The sequence below is a fragment of the Ixodes scapularis genome, unplaced genomic scaffold (assembly GCF_016920785.2).
Source record: "Ixodes scapularis isolate PalLabHiFi unplaced genomic scaffold, ASM1692078v2 PGA_scaffold9__187_contigs__length_104089568, whole genome shotgun sequence".
In the NCBI taxonomy this organism is placed as follows: domain Eukaryota; kingdom Metazoa; phylum Arthropoda; class Arachnida; order Ixodida; family Ixodidae; genus Ixodes; species Ixodes scapularis.
The window spans coordinates 22303487-22322469 of NW_024609884.1; the positions used below are offsets into that span (position 1 = coordinate 22303487).

Sequence of the window (18983 nt, forward strand, 5' to 3'; positions counted from 1 at the left end):
GGGCAACTCGGCTGAGTAGCCGCCAGTGTACACACAGAGGGAAGGGCTATGGGTAAAGTGCCCAGCACCTCCACCAGAACATACAATGACAGCTGAGCATGGCCTATGGAACTTTCCAGAATAGGAAATATTGATAGAAAATAGGACTGGAGCAAGCATCCGTGACAATATAATAAAACAGACAGAAAAGAGTCTATCCTGACCACTAAAGAAGCTGCACTGCTTTAGTGGCATTCTGTCCGAATAAATCCTCTCCTTCGGGGTCTGGCAACTGCCGTGGATAAGCTGAACTGAAATCGATGTGAGACCACTTTTCTGGTAATGAGCCGCTGCAGACTGCCGTCGCAAAGCGGCGTGAATGGGTGGACTGGGTAGGTAACACGCGCGATAAAATGTCCATACAGCTTGCAATTCGCGTAACGAGTGTTGATGAAATTTTGGTATCGACGAAACGTGCAACAGACCAGCGGAATCAATACCAACTGCAACACCTGGGTTCCGTGAAGGTGCACGTCTACGCCAGAACAATTAAGTAGGCAGCACAGCCTCACCTAAAGCACGGCACAGGAACTACCAGCTTGAAGGCAGCTCTTCGGCGCGCCGCACACCTGTGCTCCGTGAAAGTGCACGTCTACGCCGGAACAATTTGGGAAGCAGCACAGTATCATTTAGCACGGCACGGGAACTACAAGCGGCAAGGCAGCTCTCCGGAGCACCGCACAACCAAAGTGAGCCTTCGGGCATTTGAACGAAGCGGCACCACGATTGCACACTGCCAAGCACGACTCACGCAATTTCCGTCGCTAAACTGTGTATCCAAATATATTGCACACGCTTTACTGCAGATCTCGAAGGTTCCGATGGTCAACGAGAGCACAAAAACGTCGCCTTAAATTTTAGCCTAGCGGTGTCCGAATCAATCCGAGGTCCGAGCAACGTAGGGCCGATTGTCTCCTTCGTGGCAATATCCTCGTAGGTCATTAGCGAAATGCTCACCGTTCCTCTGTATTTTCACGTTATACCTACGTCGGACACCACGCTGAACTCTGAAGCCGCTTTCGACCGGCCTCATACAACCTCATACGACGGCTTCCGCGTCTAAAATCAACTCGCCGAGACGAACGACAACGAACAAAGCATCCGATAAGCTCCGGCCCAGCTGGGGCCAGCCGCTGCCTGGGCGCTGCCATCTTTCCTGTGACGTCACGTCTTTGGTTTGGTTATGTGACGAGTGGTCAAATTTGCGTACAATGGCAGCCGCCTTATGGGGGTCACTTTCGAGTGCAGACCGGAACCCCGGTTTATCGCTCTAAGTCCCTGTACCTTGTTGGTTTAGACCAAAAAACGCAGTCTGAGTTCTGACATTAAGCAATGCAAGCGTGACGCTTTGCATTGTGTAATGTCACAACTCAGACTGCGTTTTTTGGTCTAAACATATGTTTAGGCATCGTCATTTGCTGAGCTGTCACCGTAAGTAGCGGTGATTGGCTCTCCGAGTGTTGTGCGTGAAAGTAGACGCACAGACATTTTTTAGAGTGTAGGGTGTTTCTGGCGAAAGCTTTCAAAAATCCCTAAAAACACGCAGTTCGAGATAAAAAGAAACTCGTTGCGGGGAAAAAAAAGTACCAGTTTTAGCGAACGTCAAGGGTTGCAAAAGCATACTAATTAGCAAGATAATTAATGAAAATGACATAATTAAGTTTTGTATTTTTTGAAAATAAACATATGGTTTATTTTCAGAAACTTGCTAAGCATCATCGAAAACCACTAAATTAACTCTTTTTAGAAACATATAAGACAAGGGCAGCATTTTAAGGCGTTCAGGATCGCTAGGTTGGACATTTGAGAAAAGGTACATGGAAGTGACGTAATGCAAAGGAGGAGCGTATCCTAGCAACACTCACGTGGCGGCTCTGCCCACTTTGACGCCGCTACGTCATCGCAAACTTGACACCCGTCACCCGTTTCAGCGACGTCCGGAGCCAACCACCGACGAGCGGAAGTAGCTACGCATTCCCTGAGGCGTCCCTACGCGCGGGATACGGGGTAGGATTTACTACGACGCGGGGAGCAGTTCCTGCGTTTAGCGAAGGAACGTCAACCAATCCTGTGCGTCGCTGGCCGTCGCATCTGTTCTAGTACAGGTAAAAGTATTGAAAAACAATCAAAACCTTTTGGGCGTTGTTAAAACAAACCGCTTTTTTGTACCCTTTTGCAATACATTTAAGAATTAATTGGAGAGAAAGTTGTTCCAATATTATGCGGGATGTGCGCTACGCGCCTTCTTCAAACCAAAATGTCGAACCACGAGGAGCCGGGTGTGCCGGGGGCAGCGGAGGGGTCGGCGGAACCAACGGGGAGCGCGCGAGTGACGGCTGCTTTAGTCAGAAACAATTTTTTTATCTTTCGAGAACTTGCTATTGCTGTGCTCAAATAAGAATGTTTGGCGCAACATCTGTGGTAATTCTTTCAAAGTGGTCCAGTGTTAATATGGTGGTATGCTAGTCAGAGAATATATATATATTTTTTTCCTTTCGAAATTTAACTATTGTGCTCAAATAAGACCAGAGTGTTCAACAAGATATCTGTGATATATACTTAAGATTGCCCAATTGCTTACATGGTTCCAGTCGATGCTCAGTTTCACTTTCAAGATTGAAATATTCCATTCCATGTTATCACACCTTTATTCATGAAGTCACAGGTTTTTCTTTAAGAAATAAAGCAATTTTCAAAACAAACTACATGTGCACTGTCTTGAGATAACACAATCACCTAACTTTGATCAAGTACCATAAAAGAGATAATAAAATGGAGCAGAAGGCAAGACGCTTTGAAGCATTTGTAAAATGAAACAATGTCCATGACAACAATATCCCTGGTTTAATCAGCAACTAAGAAAGCAATCTCTGCAAAAGCAAGCATTTCTTTCTAGAGGTAGTCTAAATTACTTCTGTGTACTTTGCAGGGGCAATCCAGATGACCTGTTGGTCTGGCAACTAAACCTCCGAACCTTTCCTGTCACTGTCGACTGCGTCTCGCGCCTTCTGCTCATAAAAATAAAAAAAAGGCTGTATCGATTTCACCGCGATGCACTCGACACGTATCCGGAGGCAGCACGCTGGCTGTGCGACGAACTTCACAAGGTGTAGGAGCTGAAGAGACTATGTAGCTTGTGGACGGCCATGACTGTGGAGCAGGAAGCGAAGTGTGCACTTTACGGCTTCCACGGGGAGGGCTTCACTGAGGGCAAGGATGTGACGGGGTCCTTGGTGGTCAGGACCTCAGTCGTGGTGGCGAGAGGTTCCCTGTCGCTGGCGGCGTCCGTGCTGGGCACCACCGCAGCGAGGGCGCTGAGGGGCTTCCCGACGGTGTCCCTATTGGTCGGGACTACCGTCGTGACGGCGGACCCCTTGCGTGTGGCGCTCCGCACGGGCACGTCTGCGGCGGGTTCCGAACCGGGCGACAAGGCGCTGCCTCAGAGCCTTCCCCCTGTCCGAGAGGCCGACCGGAAGGCCGACCGGAGGGCCGGCAGGAGCCAGCCTCTCGGGAGCCGACGCTGACCTCTCCGAGCTCGGCTCAGAACCGTCCGAGCTCGGCTCAGACTCCAACTCTGACTCTTCAGGGTCGGAGTCTGACTCCGGTTCTGGCTCGCTCGATGCAAGGCAGATGTTGTGGAGCACTGCACATGCCGAAATAATGGCGGTGGCTGTTGAAGGGTGGTAATACAGAGCCCGGTGCCTTTGCAGACACCGGAATCTGTTTTTCAACAGCCCGATGCAGCGCTCCACAACAGACCTGATCGAGGAATGCGCCTTATTAAACCGGCCGCAAGCGGTGGAGGTCGCGTGGTTCCCGGGGACAGGGGTGATGAGCCAAGGCTCCAAGGGGTAGCCGCTGTCACCTGCACATGTAGAGGATGGAACATATTACATTCTTTACTTTTTAAAATAAAAGGCAAGAAAACAGCTGTGTGCAACTATGTCAATTATAATGTAACTTAAGTGTGACTTAAAAGTGTGTTAATATTTCTGCACTACAGTATCAGTTTACATTATGATTAATTAGTACCAGCTTGCCTGCAAACTCCCTGTTATTTCATGTAACTATGTGTTTCCCTGGTGGGTTGTATGGGATGTGTGCACGATTCCTTAGGGGTGCTGTGTTGTATGCAAGTGCATTATTAGGCCCTTGCATCCGACAGATAAAAGCTCTGTTGCTTTTGGGAGTGTGGCCGTGACCTTAGGCACGGGCAGAGCAGAACACGCTGGCCTTGTCTTTGGCAAGCAAGGGGATAAGGCGCCAGTTCGACGAACCTCTTTCCTAGTTTTCGGTGGAGTTGGAGATGGGGAAAAGAGAGGGGGTGGTTAGATTGGAAAGGAGTCAGGTCCTGTTGGGACACGGAGGGTCTAATAGGAGGAGCTATTTAGGCAGACCGAAGAAGAAGGGTCAGGGAAAAAAATCCAGTGTGTGGGACAGAGACGACCCGAGGACAGATTTGGCGAGCCCCTAGTGGCCAAGGAGGAATTGATCCCATTCCGTACAAACTGACGACCGTCAAAGCGACCAGGCGAGCCCCCAGGTATCAGTGAAAGAGCTCCAACTTCATGCAAAAACCAACCAGCAAGAGGGTGCAGGCAGACAGTAACAGTGAGTGGGCCGAACCGGACAGCGACTCGCACTGCGGTCGCATGCTTTGCATAGTCTATCACTGTCGTGAGATTGGTGTAGTGTGGCTTTCGTAGCCTGCAGAGTGTGAGAGTTATGTGGACATAAACAGAGATTAATGGCCAAACTTCGGGTGTTGTCTCACTTCAAGGAGTTCCAGCAGCTGTGTCTGTGTGCCTCACAACAAGCACAGTACGTGTGGTACTGTGGCTTTCAAGCAGTGGGAGCCACTGTGTGCGTAAGGAATGAATTTAGTATGCTCACCAAGCAGGAACCGGCCGTCGCGTGGCACCTGCCCTTGCTCGAGTTGGTTTCGGAGCCAGGAAAATTGCCACACGAAGGAGTCGTGCACCGACCCGGGATACCGTGGGTCGATGCACATTATCCGGCAGTCGGCGTCACACACCTGAAAGTAAAAGAGATATTGACACGTAATTACCTGAATCCACAAGTGGTATTTTGTACTTATGGTTCACAAAGCAGTCGCAATTTCAGAACCTTTTAAGTTATTTTGTCTGACACATGCATGTCAACACACCTTCCTGGATGCAAGGTACAACTAACTACCTTGAAACAAAAATAATGTGTTTTTTTTACGGAAGCTTGCACGTTTTAACAGACAAGTATTATTTTTGGGAGGAGAGTCTCACGGCTCACATGCTACGTAGAGCATACGCTCGCGCAGTCGTGAGACCCCACAGCCCGCAGTCATAAAACGGCATACTTAAACCGTATCGGCAATACGTTTTTTTTTCTACAGATTTGGGGCGCGTTTTGACAACGTAACATGAGTGTACTTACCACCATCACGTTGAGGGCGTAGAAGTACTTGCGGCACCAGTACGCCGCCTTCGTGACGGTGGGGTCGTTCTTGGACGGGCCGACGATGGAGACCATGGTCCCGTCCGCGCAACCGATGACGCCGGGTATCCTGCCGAGCAGCCTGAAGCCCTTCTCCGCGTCGAACCTCTCGCTCGGCGTCTCGGGGAAGTGGATCCAGCCACGCTGGACCCCGAGACGACGCACGATAGCGACGGACACGGCGCGGACCGCAACGCTGACTGTCTTTTGGTCCCGCGCTACGTGTTCGTCGCTCGCCACCATGCCTTGGACGCTCCCCGTGCCGTAGAAGCGCAGTGCACACAACACTTGAAGCTCCACAGTCATGACCGTCCACGAGGTACGCACTCTCCTCACCTCCGGTTCCTCGCGAAGTTCGTCGCACAACCACCGCACCACGATCTTGGGCAGGCGGTATTGCTTCCGAAAGATCTCCTCCGGGAGCTCGAATGCATCGCGGTGTTCCCGATACAGCCTTTCGGGCGAAAAAAAAAGCTCTATTAAAGAAAAAGTCGAATTGACGAGACGACGACGCCTCGCCGCCGAAAACATGCTGCCAATGACACCTAGTTCCGAGCAAGTACCTTTTGAAACGTACTCGGTACAAAACGAAACGTCATTTTTTTGTCACGTCCGGTAGCCGACTCCGCCCAGTTTTGCCGACTCCGCCCACATTTTTCTAGGGAAATTACGTCACTTTTGTTTCCAACCAATCAGACGTGATGACGTCACTTCCGTGTACTAAAAAAAGGTACATGTACAATGTCGAACCTAGCTATCCAGTAAAAACGCTTAATTTGAACGCGTTTCTGGTAGGTTTCGGTTTCTGATCGGAGCGCATCTCTGCCGCCCGCGGTCCTGCTCCCCAGTGGCCGAGGCGCGCAACAGGCGTGCGCCATCATGGCCTCCAAGATTTTTGGCGCGCTCTGCTCCGTCTTGTCCAAACGCTTGGCTCTCCAGAAGAAAAAAGCGCGCCGAGTCAGTGTTATAAGAGGAGAGTAAAAGTACAGGCAAGCTGGGGGGTGAATTGCAGACATAACGAAACCTGAGACACCGGGAGAAGAAAAAAGATGGACACGAAAAAGAGGACGACACACACAACGTCTCGAACACAGCAGAAGATTTATTCTAAAGCCATACCCTTTTTTAGGAGCACACTGCAGTCAACCATAAACCGTGGTAGATAATATTATTCTGCGGGAATAATTTCTTTGTTTCCAGGGTTCTTTTTTCCGTTTGAATTTTTCCGCCTTAGCAACAACTCCGACCCTGTATAGTAATTTAGGCAAGACAATAAATTTCCTGCACAATTGCATCAATAAAAAGCGAGCCGATTGAAATCAGAAGACGCAACGTCTCTGTTGGTACTGTCTTGGTTTCTTGAGATATAGGGACAGTAAATACGACGATATACAAATGCAGTTCTCATGATACTCTGACAATTTAACAACGGTATAGCTCAAGTGTAAGTTAAAACATAGCGACCGAATGCGACTCGATAATTGGATGGGGTCGATTACTACTAAAACCCAAATGACTGAAAGTTAAAAATGTGCTAAGCACAGGACGACATTATTTCTTTTTGTTGTGTTTTTGTGTACTGCAAAGCCAGTCACGTGATGCTGTGAACATCGCCTGTGTTTGCCAAGTCGCCTTGCCGTCTCTCGATCCGCTTGTGAAATTAGGAGGTTAGCTCTACTGGAGTCTTTTTTTTTATCTTTTTTATCAGAGAATGAGACGTGGAGGCACAAAACTAATCTGCGTTTCGTATACTATCATGAGCTATATTTAACGAAAAATAAACAATTCGTTCGATTGTCCATGTAAGTCCAGCGTGGCTCCCCTCATTGTACCTATCCTGTTGACGTTATCACACTTCCAGCCACGTACTTCTAAGTTGATAATCCGATTCTAAATACGTTCTTCCGAGAAAAAAAGAAATCTTTAGTTATTCCGGTTGCGAGATGCTTTGCTTCGTGACCACGGCAAGGAAGCGGATTACCGAAATTCATTGTACTTTAGAAGCAACACCCGGAAAAGACCACATAATTCGCTAAGCCTTTCGGCATTTATTCGAAAAGTCCACCCAAAACCCAAACTAGAACTTAGCTTACAGAGATGTGAGCTCAAACTAACACGAATAAAAAAAGAAAACAAATCCACTTTGTTGTATCCAAGCCCAAAAGAACAGACGCTTTTTAGGTCAGCTTCTCCTGGACTGGCACATCGAGTTGCTCAATCGTTTTTTTTCTCCTGTTTTTCAACAAACTGTAAGCAGAAATGTCCGATTGTCGCCACCGACTTCCCGCTTTCGAGTAATCGCACAAGAAGACCCAGGAGCGACGCGACTAGATAATAGCCACCGGGACGTGCAGAAGAGTGGCACAGCTTTTGTATATAAAGGTACTGTGTGATCGTCCAGCCACGAGCCAGTCTCATCTGAAATTCGCCACCATGAAGTTCCTGGTAAGCAAATCCGGCCCAGCCGACTCATTGAAATAGAGAGTGATTCGTTCATCAAAATTATTTTAACATTTGTATTAGCTCACTGCATATCCTCCCTCTCCACTTTACTCGATCAATATGTTCCGCGTGGTATTTGGTCTTGTTAGGCGCTTAAGTGTTCTCGAGTTGTTTCTCACGTTATAGTAGCTCTGCTTTAAACATTGACGAAGGTAATTTCAAGTGCTGTTCTTTTTTTTTTTCTTACTGAGACGTAAAGGCACGACAAATGAAGTGTTTATCTTAAGTTCCCCCAGAATGAAAACTCCAGGGTGGATCTGTTTCATATAAAAAACAACAGCAATAACAACAACAAATATTTACCACTTAAAACGACGAGAGACTGAGCACGGGCAAGTACGTTCCCAAGATATGTGTTCCTGGTGTCTGATGTTTTTTGACGCACAATTCGAATTAGAAAGCTGGGACTTGGCTTCTTGACCCCACACATTTTGTTTTCCGTAATGAAACTCTTTTTCTACAGAAATAAAAACGTAAATTAAGAAATTGACATTCACTAGAGACTCGGTTCTTGTGAACGTTTATCGCGGGTGGAACGCAGGGATAACGATTTAAGTGATGGTTGTTGCGAACGTCTTTGGGAATAACTTTAAGATATATAATTAAACAACTAGAACAAAACAGCTATCAAAATAGATGTTGGGTAATATTTAATTCTAGGACTTGCCGCAGAAATTAAACACGAACGACACCTGAGCTACAATCCCCACGATTCTAGATGGCCATGTAATATTGGATAATACTAAAATTCCAACAGTTTTAGCTTAACATATTCATTCCACCAATGTTCCTGGATATCACGAAAAGAAACGACGCGCTATAGATTTGTTTTTCTACTTTTTTCCAGTGGTCGACTAATGACGGATGCACATACACACAAAGACACACACACACACACTGCTATTTGCTTTGAGGTTGAGGGTGGTAGGCGGACACGCTTACTTAGGCCATTCGTGGTATGATGCGCACGCTATATGCTTTAATAAAAGTTGTGTAATTGTGATCTTAAAGGTGAAAACAAACGGGGTACCGACACTTGTGCGTCGCGGCTCCAAAAACTAAGAAATGAGCCGCCCCATACATGATTCAGTCTCGTTCGTTTTCCTGTGCCCCAGGGCTTTCAGAAAGATGTATCGCGTTTAAATGCAGGTTGACATATTTCTAAATTAATGAAGCCTATTCTTATCAAGACGATAGGCCAGCTTTGCGGGAGGGACACTTAAGTGTACAACTGAAAGTATTTTATTGCCGGAAACGAAAAGGGAAGGCATCCAGGAAAAAGAAAAAAAAAGAAGAAAAAAAAAATAGCAGTGGCAAAAATGGTAGCTTGTTATGATCATATATATGACAAACTTTTTGTGCGCAGGATGCGTGCAAGATTTTGTTTTACGTGGATTTTATGAAATTCGCTAAATTTGGTGGACGGTAGCCATATTACTGGTGTCGGCGTGTTACACTTTTGTGTGTGGCCAAAGTGCAAGCTCAACATCCTGTTCTCCGTCAGAGACATAGCAGTAAACGTTGATTGGTTTCAAGATGCTTCATCAGTGACTCAGGAAAACCAGATTTGATGGAGGCATCATGATCGGACGAAGTGCTGAAGCAGTCGAACCTTGTTAAACGCATAGAGACAATAGGTTATATGATTTGAAACTACGCTGCACTTTTTGCCATGAACAATTGACAAGGCGTGCATGCACGTGATCGTATGCGTGGAATTGTATGAGAAGGAAATGTCATAATCTAACTTGGTATTTACGTTTTTGTTGTCTTCTAGATCGTTGCAGTTCTCATCAGTGCCGTGGTGGCAGCTGTCACAGCTGGTGGTTTGGGTGGCTACGGAGGCGGCTTCGGTGGTGGCTATGGAGGCGGCTTCGGAGGTGGAGGCTACGGAGGCGGCGGCGTAGGCCTGGGGGGAAGTGTTGTCCTTCTGAATGGCGGGGGCGCTGGCTACGGCAAGGCCGTTGCTGGACCAGCCTTCCTGGTCAGAAGCGTTCACCATGTCAACAAGATTAGCAGCGGGGGTGGTATACTGGCTCACACTGGATTGGGCGGCGGCTACGGAGGAGGCTTTGGAGGTGGATTCGGCGGTGGGTACGGCGGTGGTTACGGCGGTGGATACGGCGGTGGATACGGCGGTGGATACGGCGGGGGATACGGCGGTGGCAAACATTGATCGTCATACAAAGAATAAACGGTTAGTTGTGGTTACTTCAGTTACAGTTTCAGCCAATAATACGTTTCTACTGAGAGCTATAGTAATACGAACTGCGTCGGTTTATCACGATGAAATTCGGTAATGATTGCATCCTCTACATGATTTGCATAACGTTAGAAATGTTAGAATGTAATTAAGCCGCCAACTTCTTCTTTCAGCAAAAGACGGAGAACATCATGAAGCTGCGTTTTCATCGGGAGACTGTCCGTATCGGATGGAGTCAAGAAAATTGCAGCTCATCAGGAGAAATGCGTGTATGAAAATAATGTAAATAAACACTACCACCAGTAATGTGTCTTTACGTCTGCTTCAATGATTTTTTGGAATGTCATGCTGAATAATCTGGTTTACCAGCAAATGCGGATACTTATGTGCTGATTATACCGGGGTTGATGGAGGATATGAAATTCTGCTTTTCGGCCCCCATAGAGAAACTACGCATCGCCAAAAGTGGAACTCCGTGAGAATGGGACGCTAGCGGTGGTGATAAAATGCGACAATTGGAGCACAAGACGTTACCTGAAAAAACAACAACACAAAAACATGTAAATGAAAAACAAAATTTATCAATGAGCCGATGTCCACCGAAGCCTAATATTTATCAAACCAGACTTTCAAAGTGTGGGCGCCTGTAGCATTTTCCTAAATAAAAGACAAAGAAAAATTGTCAGCAAAAAATAAAACAATATCGTCTTTATTACTGTCAAGTTTGTTCGCTGAAATAAATGCCACAGGCACACATAATCTGAAATTTCGGTTTGCTGATAATAATAGGCTTAGGTGGACGTCGGTTCATAAAGACATTTCGTTTTTCTTTTGTACCTTTTGATACATAAAGGTAGCATCACTGGTGTACTTGCGTGTTTTCAACCACCCTCGTACGGGAGCAAGGATGGTACTTTCTTGCAGACGGTTTGCCTTGATTGCGCTACGATCTAAGAGGTGAAAGTGGTGGACAGACTGGCTCCAAAGTAATGTTCAGTCATATGGCTGATCGAATTGCCGTCTTGGTGTACAATTAGCGATCATGAAGACCCGTGTCGCAGAGGCCAAGCTTTGGACTTGTGTTCACAGCGCTCGAACTCTACCGACCTGCGGCGTGAAATCTATGAAGAAAAATAGAACAAGAATGTAACCAAATTTGTTTACAAGGACGAAGGAAATGTTATTATCCTGCTAATATTTTACGTTTTTTTCAGTACAGTGGTATTTGGTGGTGGAGGGCAAGTTGAAATAATTGGTAATTTTGTCGATGGCGTTGATTTAGGCCTTAGTTACATCTCACGCATGACTACAATATAAAATTAATAAGACAGAAACAATATACAACGAGTGCACGTTCATCGGTCAAACGTGACTGCCATCTCGTTTTTCACACGTCACCACCAGCGCTTTAACCAATCATTGTGGTATGAGCAGACACCGAACCACTGAAAATTCTCCGTAGCATAACGAAAAAGGACGGCTAACCCTGCTCACCCTCGCACGGCTGGGAGAACTTCCGGTTAGGGCGAAATATGTTTTCACGATTCACGCGATTTCTCATCTCTGTTATTTTTTTTATGCAAAAATTCATTAGTAGAACAAATACAAAATCCTGTTTTTGATTCTATGAACACTGAGGATTAATTGGGGTTACTAGTTAGAAAAGTCGACAAAGTTATATCATGGTTCCTTTAACTAACCTTGAACCGGGAGGATCAAATGAACGTCCCCGAGGCAGCTTGGTGGGGGCCAGAGTGCCTTCATCGTTTGGGATATTCCGAACTCCACGGAAAACGAATTTTTTGGTCAATTTTGCGCGGCGCTTCCAGGGTGTCGAAGTTTTCGAGGCATTTTCTGCATATAAAAGTTTAGGTACCATCACGAAGGTTTCACCCGGCGGAGAACTAAGCCCTGGAAGCAGACACTTCATAAGAAACGTGTTCTTTAGGAACCTTACCCGACGAAGAGAACGGTGCATCATTTCAAAACTACCAAGCTACTTTACTTTCTCGTATACGGCTAAGGTCTCGACTAAATTTAAGATATTGTCACCTTCAACTCTTTGATCATCTGTGAATAATAAGTTCGTCCTATCCAATTATGGCCATTTTTAGACGCAGCATACAGGCTTGTATGGTATGGGCCACTCTTTCTGATGGGCCACGGCTTTCTTGGGTCAAAATAAATATGTTAATGACGATATTTATAATATTGAGAGAAACATCTGCCACCACAAATAATACTGTTGTAAAAAATTAGGCCACCAATAAAATATAGTTGAGGCCAATGCATAATACGATCCCGTGTACTAATTAATATCGGATGAAGATGCAGCAGTAAAAAAGCCGGGCAGACGGATGCCGCGAAGAGGAGGGCCCTACACTTCCCAGCTTCTCTTGTTTGCACCGGAAATGATTTAAGGGCATCACCATGAACACTGAGAGTGGAATTCGTGGAAACTACACATAATGGAGGGACGTGTGATATAGGGCAAATGTGACAGCCGGGCTTCCTTTTTTCGCACATTCTCGCAAAGCTTGCGAAAAAAAAAAAAGAAAAAAGAAGAAAGTAACGCTTTGCACGGAGAGGCAGGACGTCACAATTATAATGGCCGGTATTGTTGAGCCCTCGCCGAGCCAACATCGGCAACCAAGAACTGTCGGAATTAAACTAAATGTGATAGAAACATGCATAAGTAAGAGAATATGGTAAGTAAAAAAAACAAAAAAAAAAAACGAGTAATGAGTAAAACATAATAGGGCTTAGGTGCAGCTCTAGTCATTTATGCCAATATCGAGTTTATCACGACACCCCTCGGAGATAAGTTATTTGAAACTGACTTTCTAGAAAATGTCTGAATGAATAATTGCTCACATACGATATTTCGCAATATCGAGCACAACGCATTGCTCATTATTCTTGAACTAGCGTGGTACTTGTACTAAAGTTATCTCAGATTACTTTGAACATTTAGTAAACAAGTTTTAACACGCATAAAAAAGGTTAATAAGAAACAATCGGCCATTATGACTTGGTCTATTGGGATATAAATTTGTGTCCTAAGTTCATTGTCGAGACTTCCATTAAATTGCTTTGGGCAAGTCGATGTACGCCTTGCGGGCCACAAGTTTTGCAACAAAGATATATTCTTTTATTGATATATGGTACTACGGACAAAATAGCCAGTGGTACATTTTTGACAAAGAAGAATATCTATATTTTTTTTATTGAAACCACATTCAGTTTAGGAATGCATATCTGTCTCTTTAGAGAATCACGACAGGACCGATTAAGGTTTACAGCAAATATCCCTTCAGTTTAGTTCTATCTCGATGGTAGTACATTCTTTCTCATTCTACGGTGTTTTTTCTTTAATCCCTTCATGCTGTTACCCCTTTCTTATTTAAGAAATAGGAATTATAAGCTGCGAGTCCTGGTACCTTTCCCAAATAATTTGGCTTCTTTCCCCAGTGCTCTGCCTAGTTCCTTCAAAGATGTCCCTTTGATATTGGTTTTGTGCCTGCTTATTATTCATGTTTTGTTTGAGAGGGGTTTCTTTATTTTTAATATGATGACCCTAATAGTTTCTGCTCTTTATTGAATCGTCATAATTATTTATTTGTATTTATTTTTATTTTTTATTGCTGAAGTGGTCACACTACGAAAGCTTAGTTACACACAGTTTCTACATATTGCACACAAAATTGTCGTTGTCTCCAGTTCAGACACTTTTTTGCGAATAAAAAATATTTTTGCAGCTTACAGTGACGAGTAGTCCCTCATTTAATGCCCGCCGAGCCTGATAAAACCACGGTGAAGAGGGTACTCGGGTACCTCTCACCCTATTTAAACAAATATATTGAAATTACAATAAAACACCCTGTATATTTTGAATGCTTCGTTGCGCCGCATTCGGCGATTGGGGATCCTGGCACGTCGGTGTCACAGAGCTACCTTTTTTTTTTTTTTTACATCTTTTTTCGCCCGCCCTCTAGCCGCCTCGGTGGCTCCGAGGCGAGAGCGTCGGCCTACGGATCCCCATGTGGCGGGTTCGAATCCCGGCCGAGGTGCCCGCAATCTGACGGAGGCTTATTGCGGAGAAGACGCCGTGTAACTGAGCTTTCGGTTGCACGTCAAAAGATCCCCAGGTGGTCCAAATTAATCCTCAGTCCTCCGCTGGGGCGTGCCAGATGCCCGTCCTTGGTTTGGCACGTAAAACCCCCAAATTTGACGCCCGCCCTCTAGCCGTTGTCGCCGCTTTATTTATTTATGTTGATTATTTCCTGTATTTTTTTTTTTTTCGATAGTTCTATATCTACCTTTATTGTACCCGTCATCTTTTCATGCCTATCTAGTGTTTTTGGTGCCCCAGATATGCAAGTAAGAGTGAATATCACCTCTTTTTTAGAATGCGACAGACGATTAGTAACGTATATGCGTCAAGAACTAGCCATTCGTCATTTCATTGCATCGTCAACGTCTGCAACAGGGAAAAGCTTCTTAAAAAAATGCTTTCTCGCGACTGCAGAAAAATACGCGCGTAAAAAAAAAAAATAGGTTGGTGATTGCACATGAGAATAACCATTTCACGCAATCGTCACTGATTTTGACAGCAGTCTGCTGGCCGGTGCAAGTCGCTTCCGAAAGGATTAAGCACTGTAGAAAAGGAACATGCACCCCCCGGCAAGCCGCCTGTTGCATGGTCTGCGTTTAACGTGAATCATTCTTTGACAACGAGTTTAAGACAAATATAAAACACAAAAAGGCATGAAACAGCCGAGAAGCGGATTTTAAATTCCGTTGAATAAACGTTCAATCAACGCAACGTCAAAAAAAAAAAAAAAAAAAAAAAGAAAAAAGAAGGAAGCTCTAGCATTAAAAAAAACTATCAATTTTATAATGCACGCGACTAGAGAGGAACACAAGCCAATCTATGGCAGCGGCGCCCCGCCGCTGTCATAGATTGGCTTGTTTTCCTCTCTAGTCGCGTCTAATCAGGAGACGCGGTGAAGTATTCTTGGGTGAGTTAAACAGTGTAATAATAATAATAACCTTTATTTGGACTTCTTAAGTCACGGGTGAGTGGGCAAAAGGTAAACAGACTTTACCTGACATATCATCCTGCCAATTCCCCCCCCCCCCCCCCCCCCCCCTCCCTCCCCCGAGAAAGAAAAAAAGCTAAAGGAGTGGAGGTGATTTCACATCAAGATATAATACATCAAAGAGCATCTAAAAGTTCACCGAGTATTTTACCACCGTTACAATTCGTTTGCTAGGTGATATCCTACCACATCAAAATGATGTTATATATATACGCCATGTCCTGATGAAGGGCGGACCCGCTCGGAACGTCGTCCAATAAACATATGAGTACACCTTAGGCAATCCCCTTTTGAGCTGTATAAATAAATAAATAAATAAATAAATAAATATATATATATATATATATATATATATATATATATATATATATATATATATATATATATATATATATATATATATATATAACAAAACAAATTACGGAGGTTTGAAATTTGGTTGTGACTATTTTTGAAAATTAAGTTCTGCCATTACACACGAACTTAATTTCACTCAGTGCTAGTTTAGACGAAAGTAAGTGTACATTTAACAAATAAACGTCTATATTATATACTTCGTCCCACCTTAGCATGGACTAACCGTGAAGGCTGTACAAGCACGAGCCGCTAGCCTCGACTGCCTCGACTCGAGCACTTGCTGCGCAATCGCTCGTATAGCTGCCGAAGGCTTCATCCAAACATAGCCTCCTATAAACTGACAAAGCCTGGCAGATCGCCACGAGAAGCGGCTGCCGAAACGGAAAGGGTGGAGCGGCAGACAACGGATGAGCGAAGAGCCACGTGACTGGCGCCCCGCTACGGCGAGACACCGAAACACACTTCTCTCGAGCGAACAATTGTACTTCGGGTCGTCGCCGCTGCAAAGGCTGTGCGTTGACGTCCAGGTTCCCCGAGAAATGGCTCTTTGATGCTCTGTGCTACCATATCCTCGAGCTCCAAATCTGCGAACGGGCACTCTATGGCTCAGTCGTCGAACTGCCAGGCATTGTGTGCATTGACGACGTGAGCGATCGAAAGCGTCGCTGTGGTCGGCCTGCCATGATTCGCGGAATGCTGACAATGACGCCAGCAAAGGATTTCTCATCGACGGATATAAGAGGAATGTAAGAACTTCAGTTTTGACGGTGTTGGCAGTGTTGCTTTGAGAGCGCTATGATTTCAGGCTTCCACCATGCCCATTACAAACACCATCGAACTTGTTGTTCACAAGATAATGACGTCACGAAAGGTAACCGAACGAGGGCGCCACCAAAACATCTCGCCGCTAATAGAGGGGGCTATGATTCAAAGCTACAAGCTTGCGCTTTTAGCACGCGCGGCTAGCAATAGTTCATGCTAAGGTGACACGAAGTATGGTCGATGACAAGGTGAGACAGGCAGGGAGGAGCTGTCCCGCCTCCAGCGCGAACTTCCTATACATTCGACAACGCCTCGGCGTCTCGTTCACATCGAGCGCACGCGCGCAGCCAATGCAAAGCGGAAGGCATAGAGCGCGTGCTGGGTGCCGGTCATGCGAAAGACACGCCCTGCTGTCCTCCCTTCCTCAGTGACCATGTTGTTTAGCGAGCCACAAATTTGTCTTCTAGAAACATGCTCCATTTTTACAAATCAGCTCGTCCCAGCCCTGTGCATAAAGTCGCGTTCGTTTAATTTCTCGCACGATGCTTCTAGCTCCACGTCGGGCCACTCCCGGATTGCCCCGACCGCTGGAAGTGCCATAAACACAAACGGACAAATACGTATTTTGTTAATTCCAGGAGTCGAATTCGGGACATCTCTCGTCAGAAGAGAAGTGTTCCGGAAAAGCTTATCTTATCCTCACTGCGGGTAGTTGATCGCCGGGAGAGTTTCTATTTTGACGCGAGATTTCACCGGAAGAATGAAGCGATAAGAGGGAACGTTGGATACATTCGGTGCATTTCAACGTACGCAAAATAGGGGCCGCTTTCCTTAAACGGGCACGTACGCAATAATCTCGTGTTGGCAACGAGCTTCCCTGTTTCCAGTAAAGGCACGAGGATGCGCAGGAAGAGCGCGACGCGATAATGCGATCCGGTACGTGTCCGGCTGTTCCGTGCACCTGGTATATAAAGGCACGGCGATCTCTCCAAAGCCCGAGCCAGTTCGAGCTGAAAATCCGGCAGCCATGAAGGTCCTGGTAAGCCATCTCTCTTGAGTCGTCCACCTGGTGACACTTGGGTGATTTTCATTCATTTTAACGTCGTTTCAGCAGAGGGGCCCAGCTTTTTCCACTCAAAGCCGCCGAGGATCATTGAGCAAAAGCCTGGCTAAGATGTTTGGTTTCTGACCTCCGTTGACAAATGAGTCGCGCTGAATGATCGCACACCGAACATGATAAACATGACGACTGGCCAAAGAGTTTCGAAAGATAGGGGCGTAGCAAAACGTTTCGTCTCCAGAACTGGCCAAAGAGGAAAACTAAAAATAAATTGAGACACAAGTAAAAAAATAAATGTCATAAATGATTTGTAACTTGATAGAAGGGAGATGACATTGCCGTTGATTCCCAGCAAAAATTTCGCGATTATTCTTCCCAAATTCAAAGGCAATTTGAAATTGCCGCATAATTAAAGTTGACTAAATAAGGTGCTTAGTTGATATATGCCGACTCCCCAGTCTTGAAAAAAAAAGAAAAGAAAAAAAGACATTCAATTTTAACATTGAAGTATGGTATGTAAAAAATCATGTGGGATTTAGCACCGGAATAGAGCTGGTGCCAGCCCTATGATCCTCTTTAAAAAAAATGGTGGCAAATAAATAGTTCACAAAAGATCCTCTTATGAAGCGCAGGTTTCACAAATAATATAATTACATCGGTACAAAGGATGTCTTTGAAAATACCGACCACTCTATTTGAGCAGGCCACTTGAGCTCACGCTAAAACGATGTGAACTGTTGTCAAATATGCATTTGCTATTCTCATAACGAAAGATTGGCGTAGCGTCTTCACACAAATAGAACTGTGTTTAAAGAATTACCAGGGATATATTAAAAACTAGGTTAATAAATACACCTTGATATACATGAGGCAGTCAGCAAGCCCCGGTGAGTCAAACCCCATAAAATCATCTCTAATGAACATCATGAATGATTTAGACCTTAGAATAACACAAACGATGTCCTATCACTGCTGGGAGTGTGGCCAAGACTGTCACTGACGTTAGTGCGGTGAACACAATAGAGCGACGGCTTTTAGAAGTGATCCTTACACATGACCACGTGTTGTGGGCGCGGTGTGTTTTCAAATGGTCTATCAATGAAACTAGTCTATCTGCGTTATTAAAATAGTCTTAGCTCAGGTGTCTGAAAGAATGAAACCTCGAATTGACTATGCCTATATTTGGTTTCAGCTGAGGTCCGAGCGTGGCCGTTGCTATGAGCTGAAGGTCCAATCAAACAGCGCAAAAAGCGCAACTTCATGGCGTTCTTCGCTGTTGATAGGACGAGCCGCCGGAGGAGCAAACAAAGAAAAACGGCGAACACCGCTGGTCCTATCACCTGCGGAGAGCACGCCATGACGATGTGATTTTTTCGCCGTATAGATTGGCACTTCGGTTTATAACGTCGGCCACGCTCAGAACTAAGGTGAAACGAGGTATAGCGCCATTGAGTCAAAACGTTTTATA

The 18983-nt window shown here is 45.4% G+C and overlaps 1 protein-coding gene across 1 annotated transcript in view; it reads left to right on the forward strand.

The window, feature by feature from the left end:
* The window catches only part of LOC121833730 (acanthoscurrin-2-like), a 47018-nt gene extending 36811 nt beyond the window's left edge, over nucleotides 1-10207 (forward strand). The window contains exon 3 of the mRNA XM_042287253.1: nucleotides 9918-10207. Coding sequence (XP_042143187.1) covers nucleotides 9918-10207 — 290 coding nt within the window. The remainder of the gene's footprint in view (nucleotides 1-9917) is intronic.
* The last annotated feature ends 8776 nt before the right edge of the window (nucleotides 10208-18983 follow it).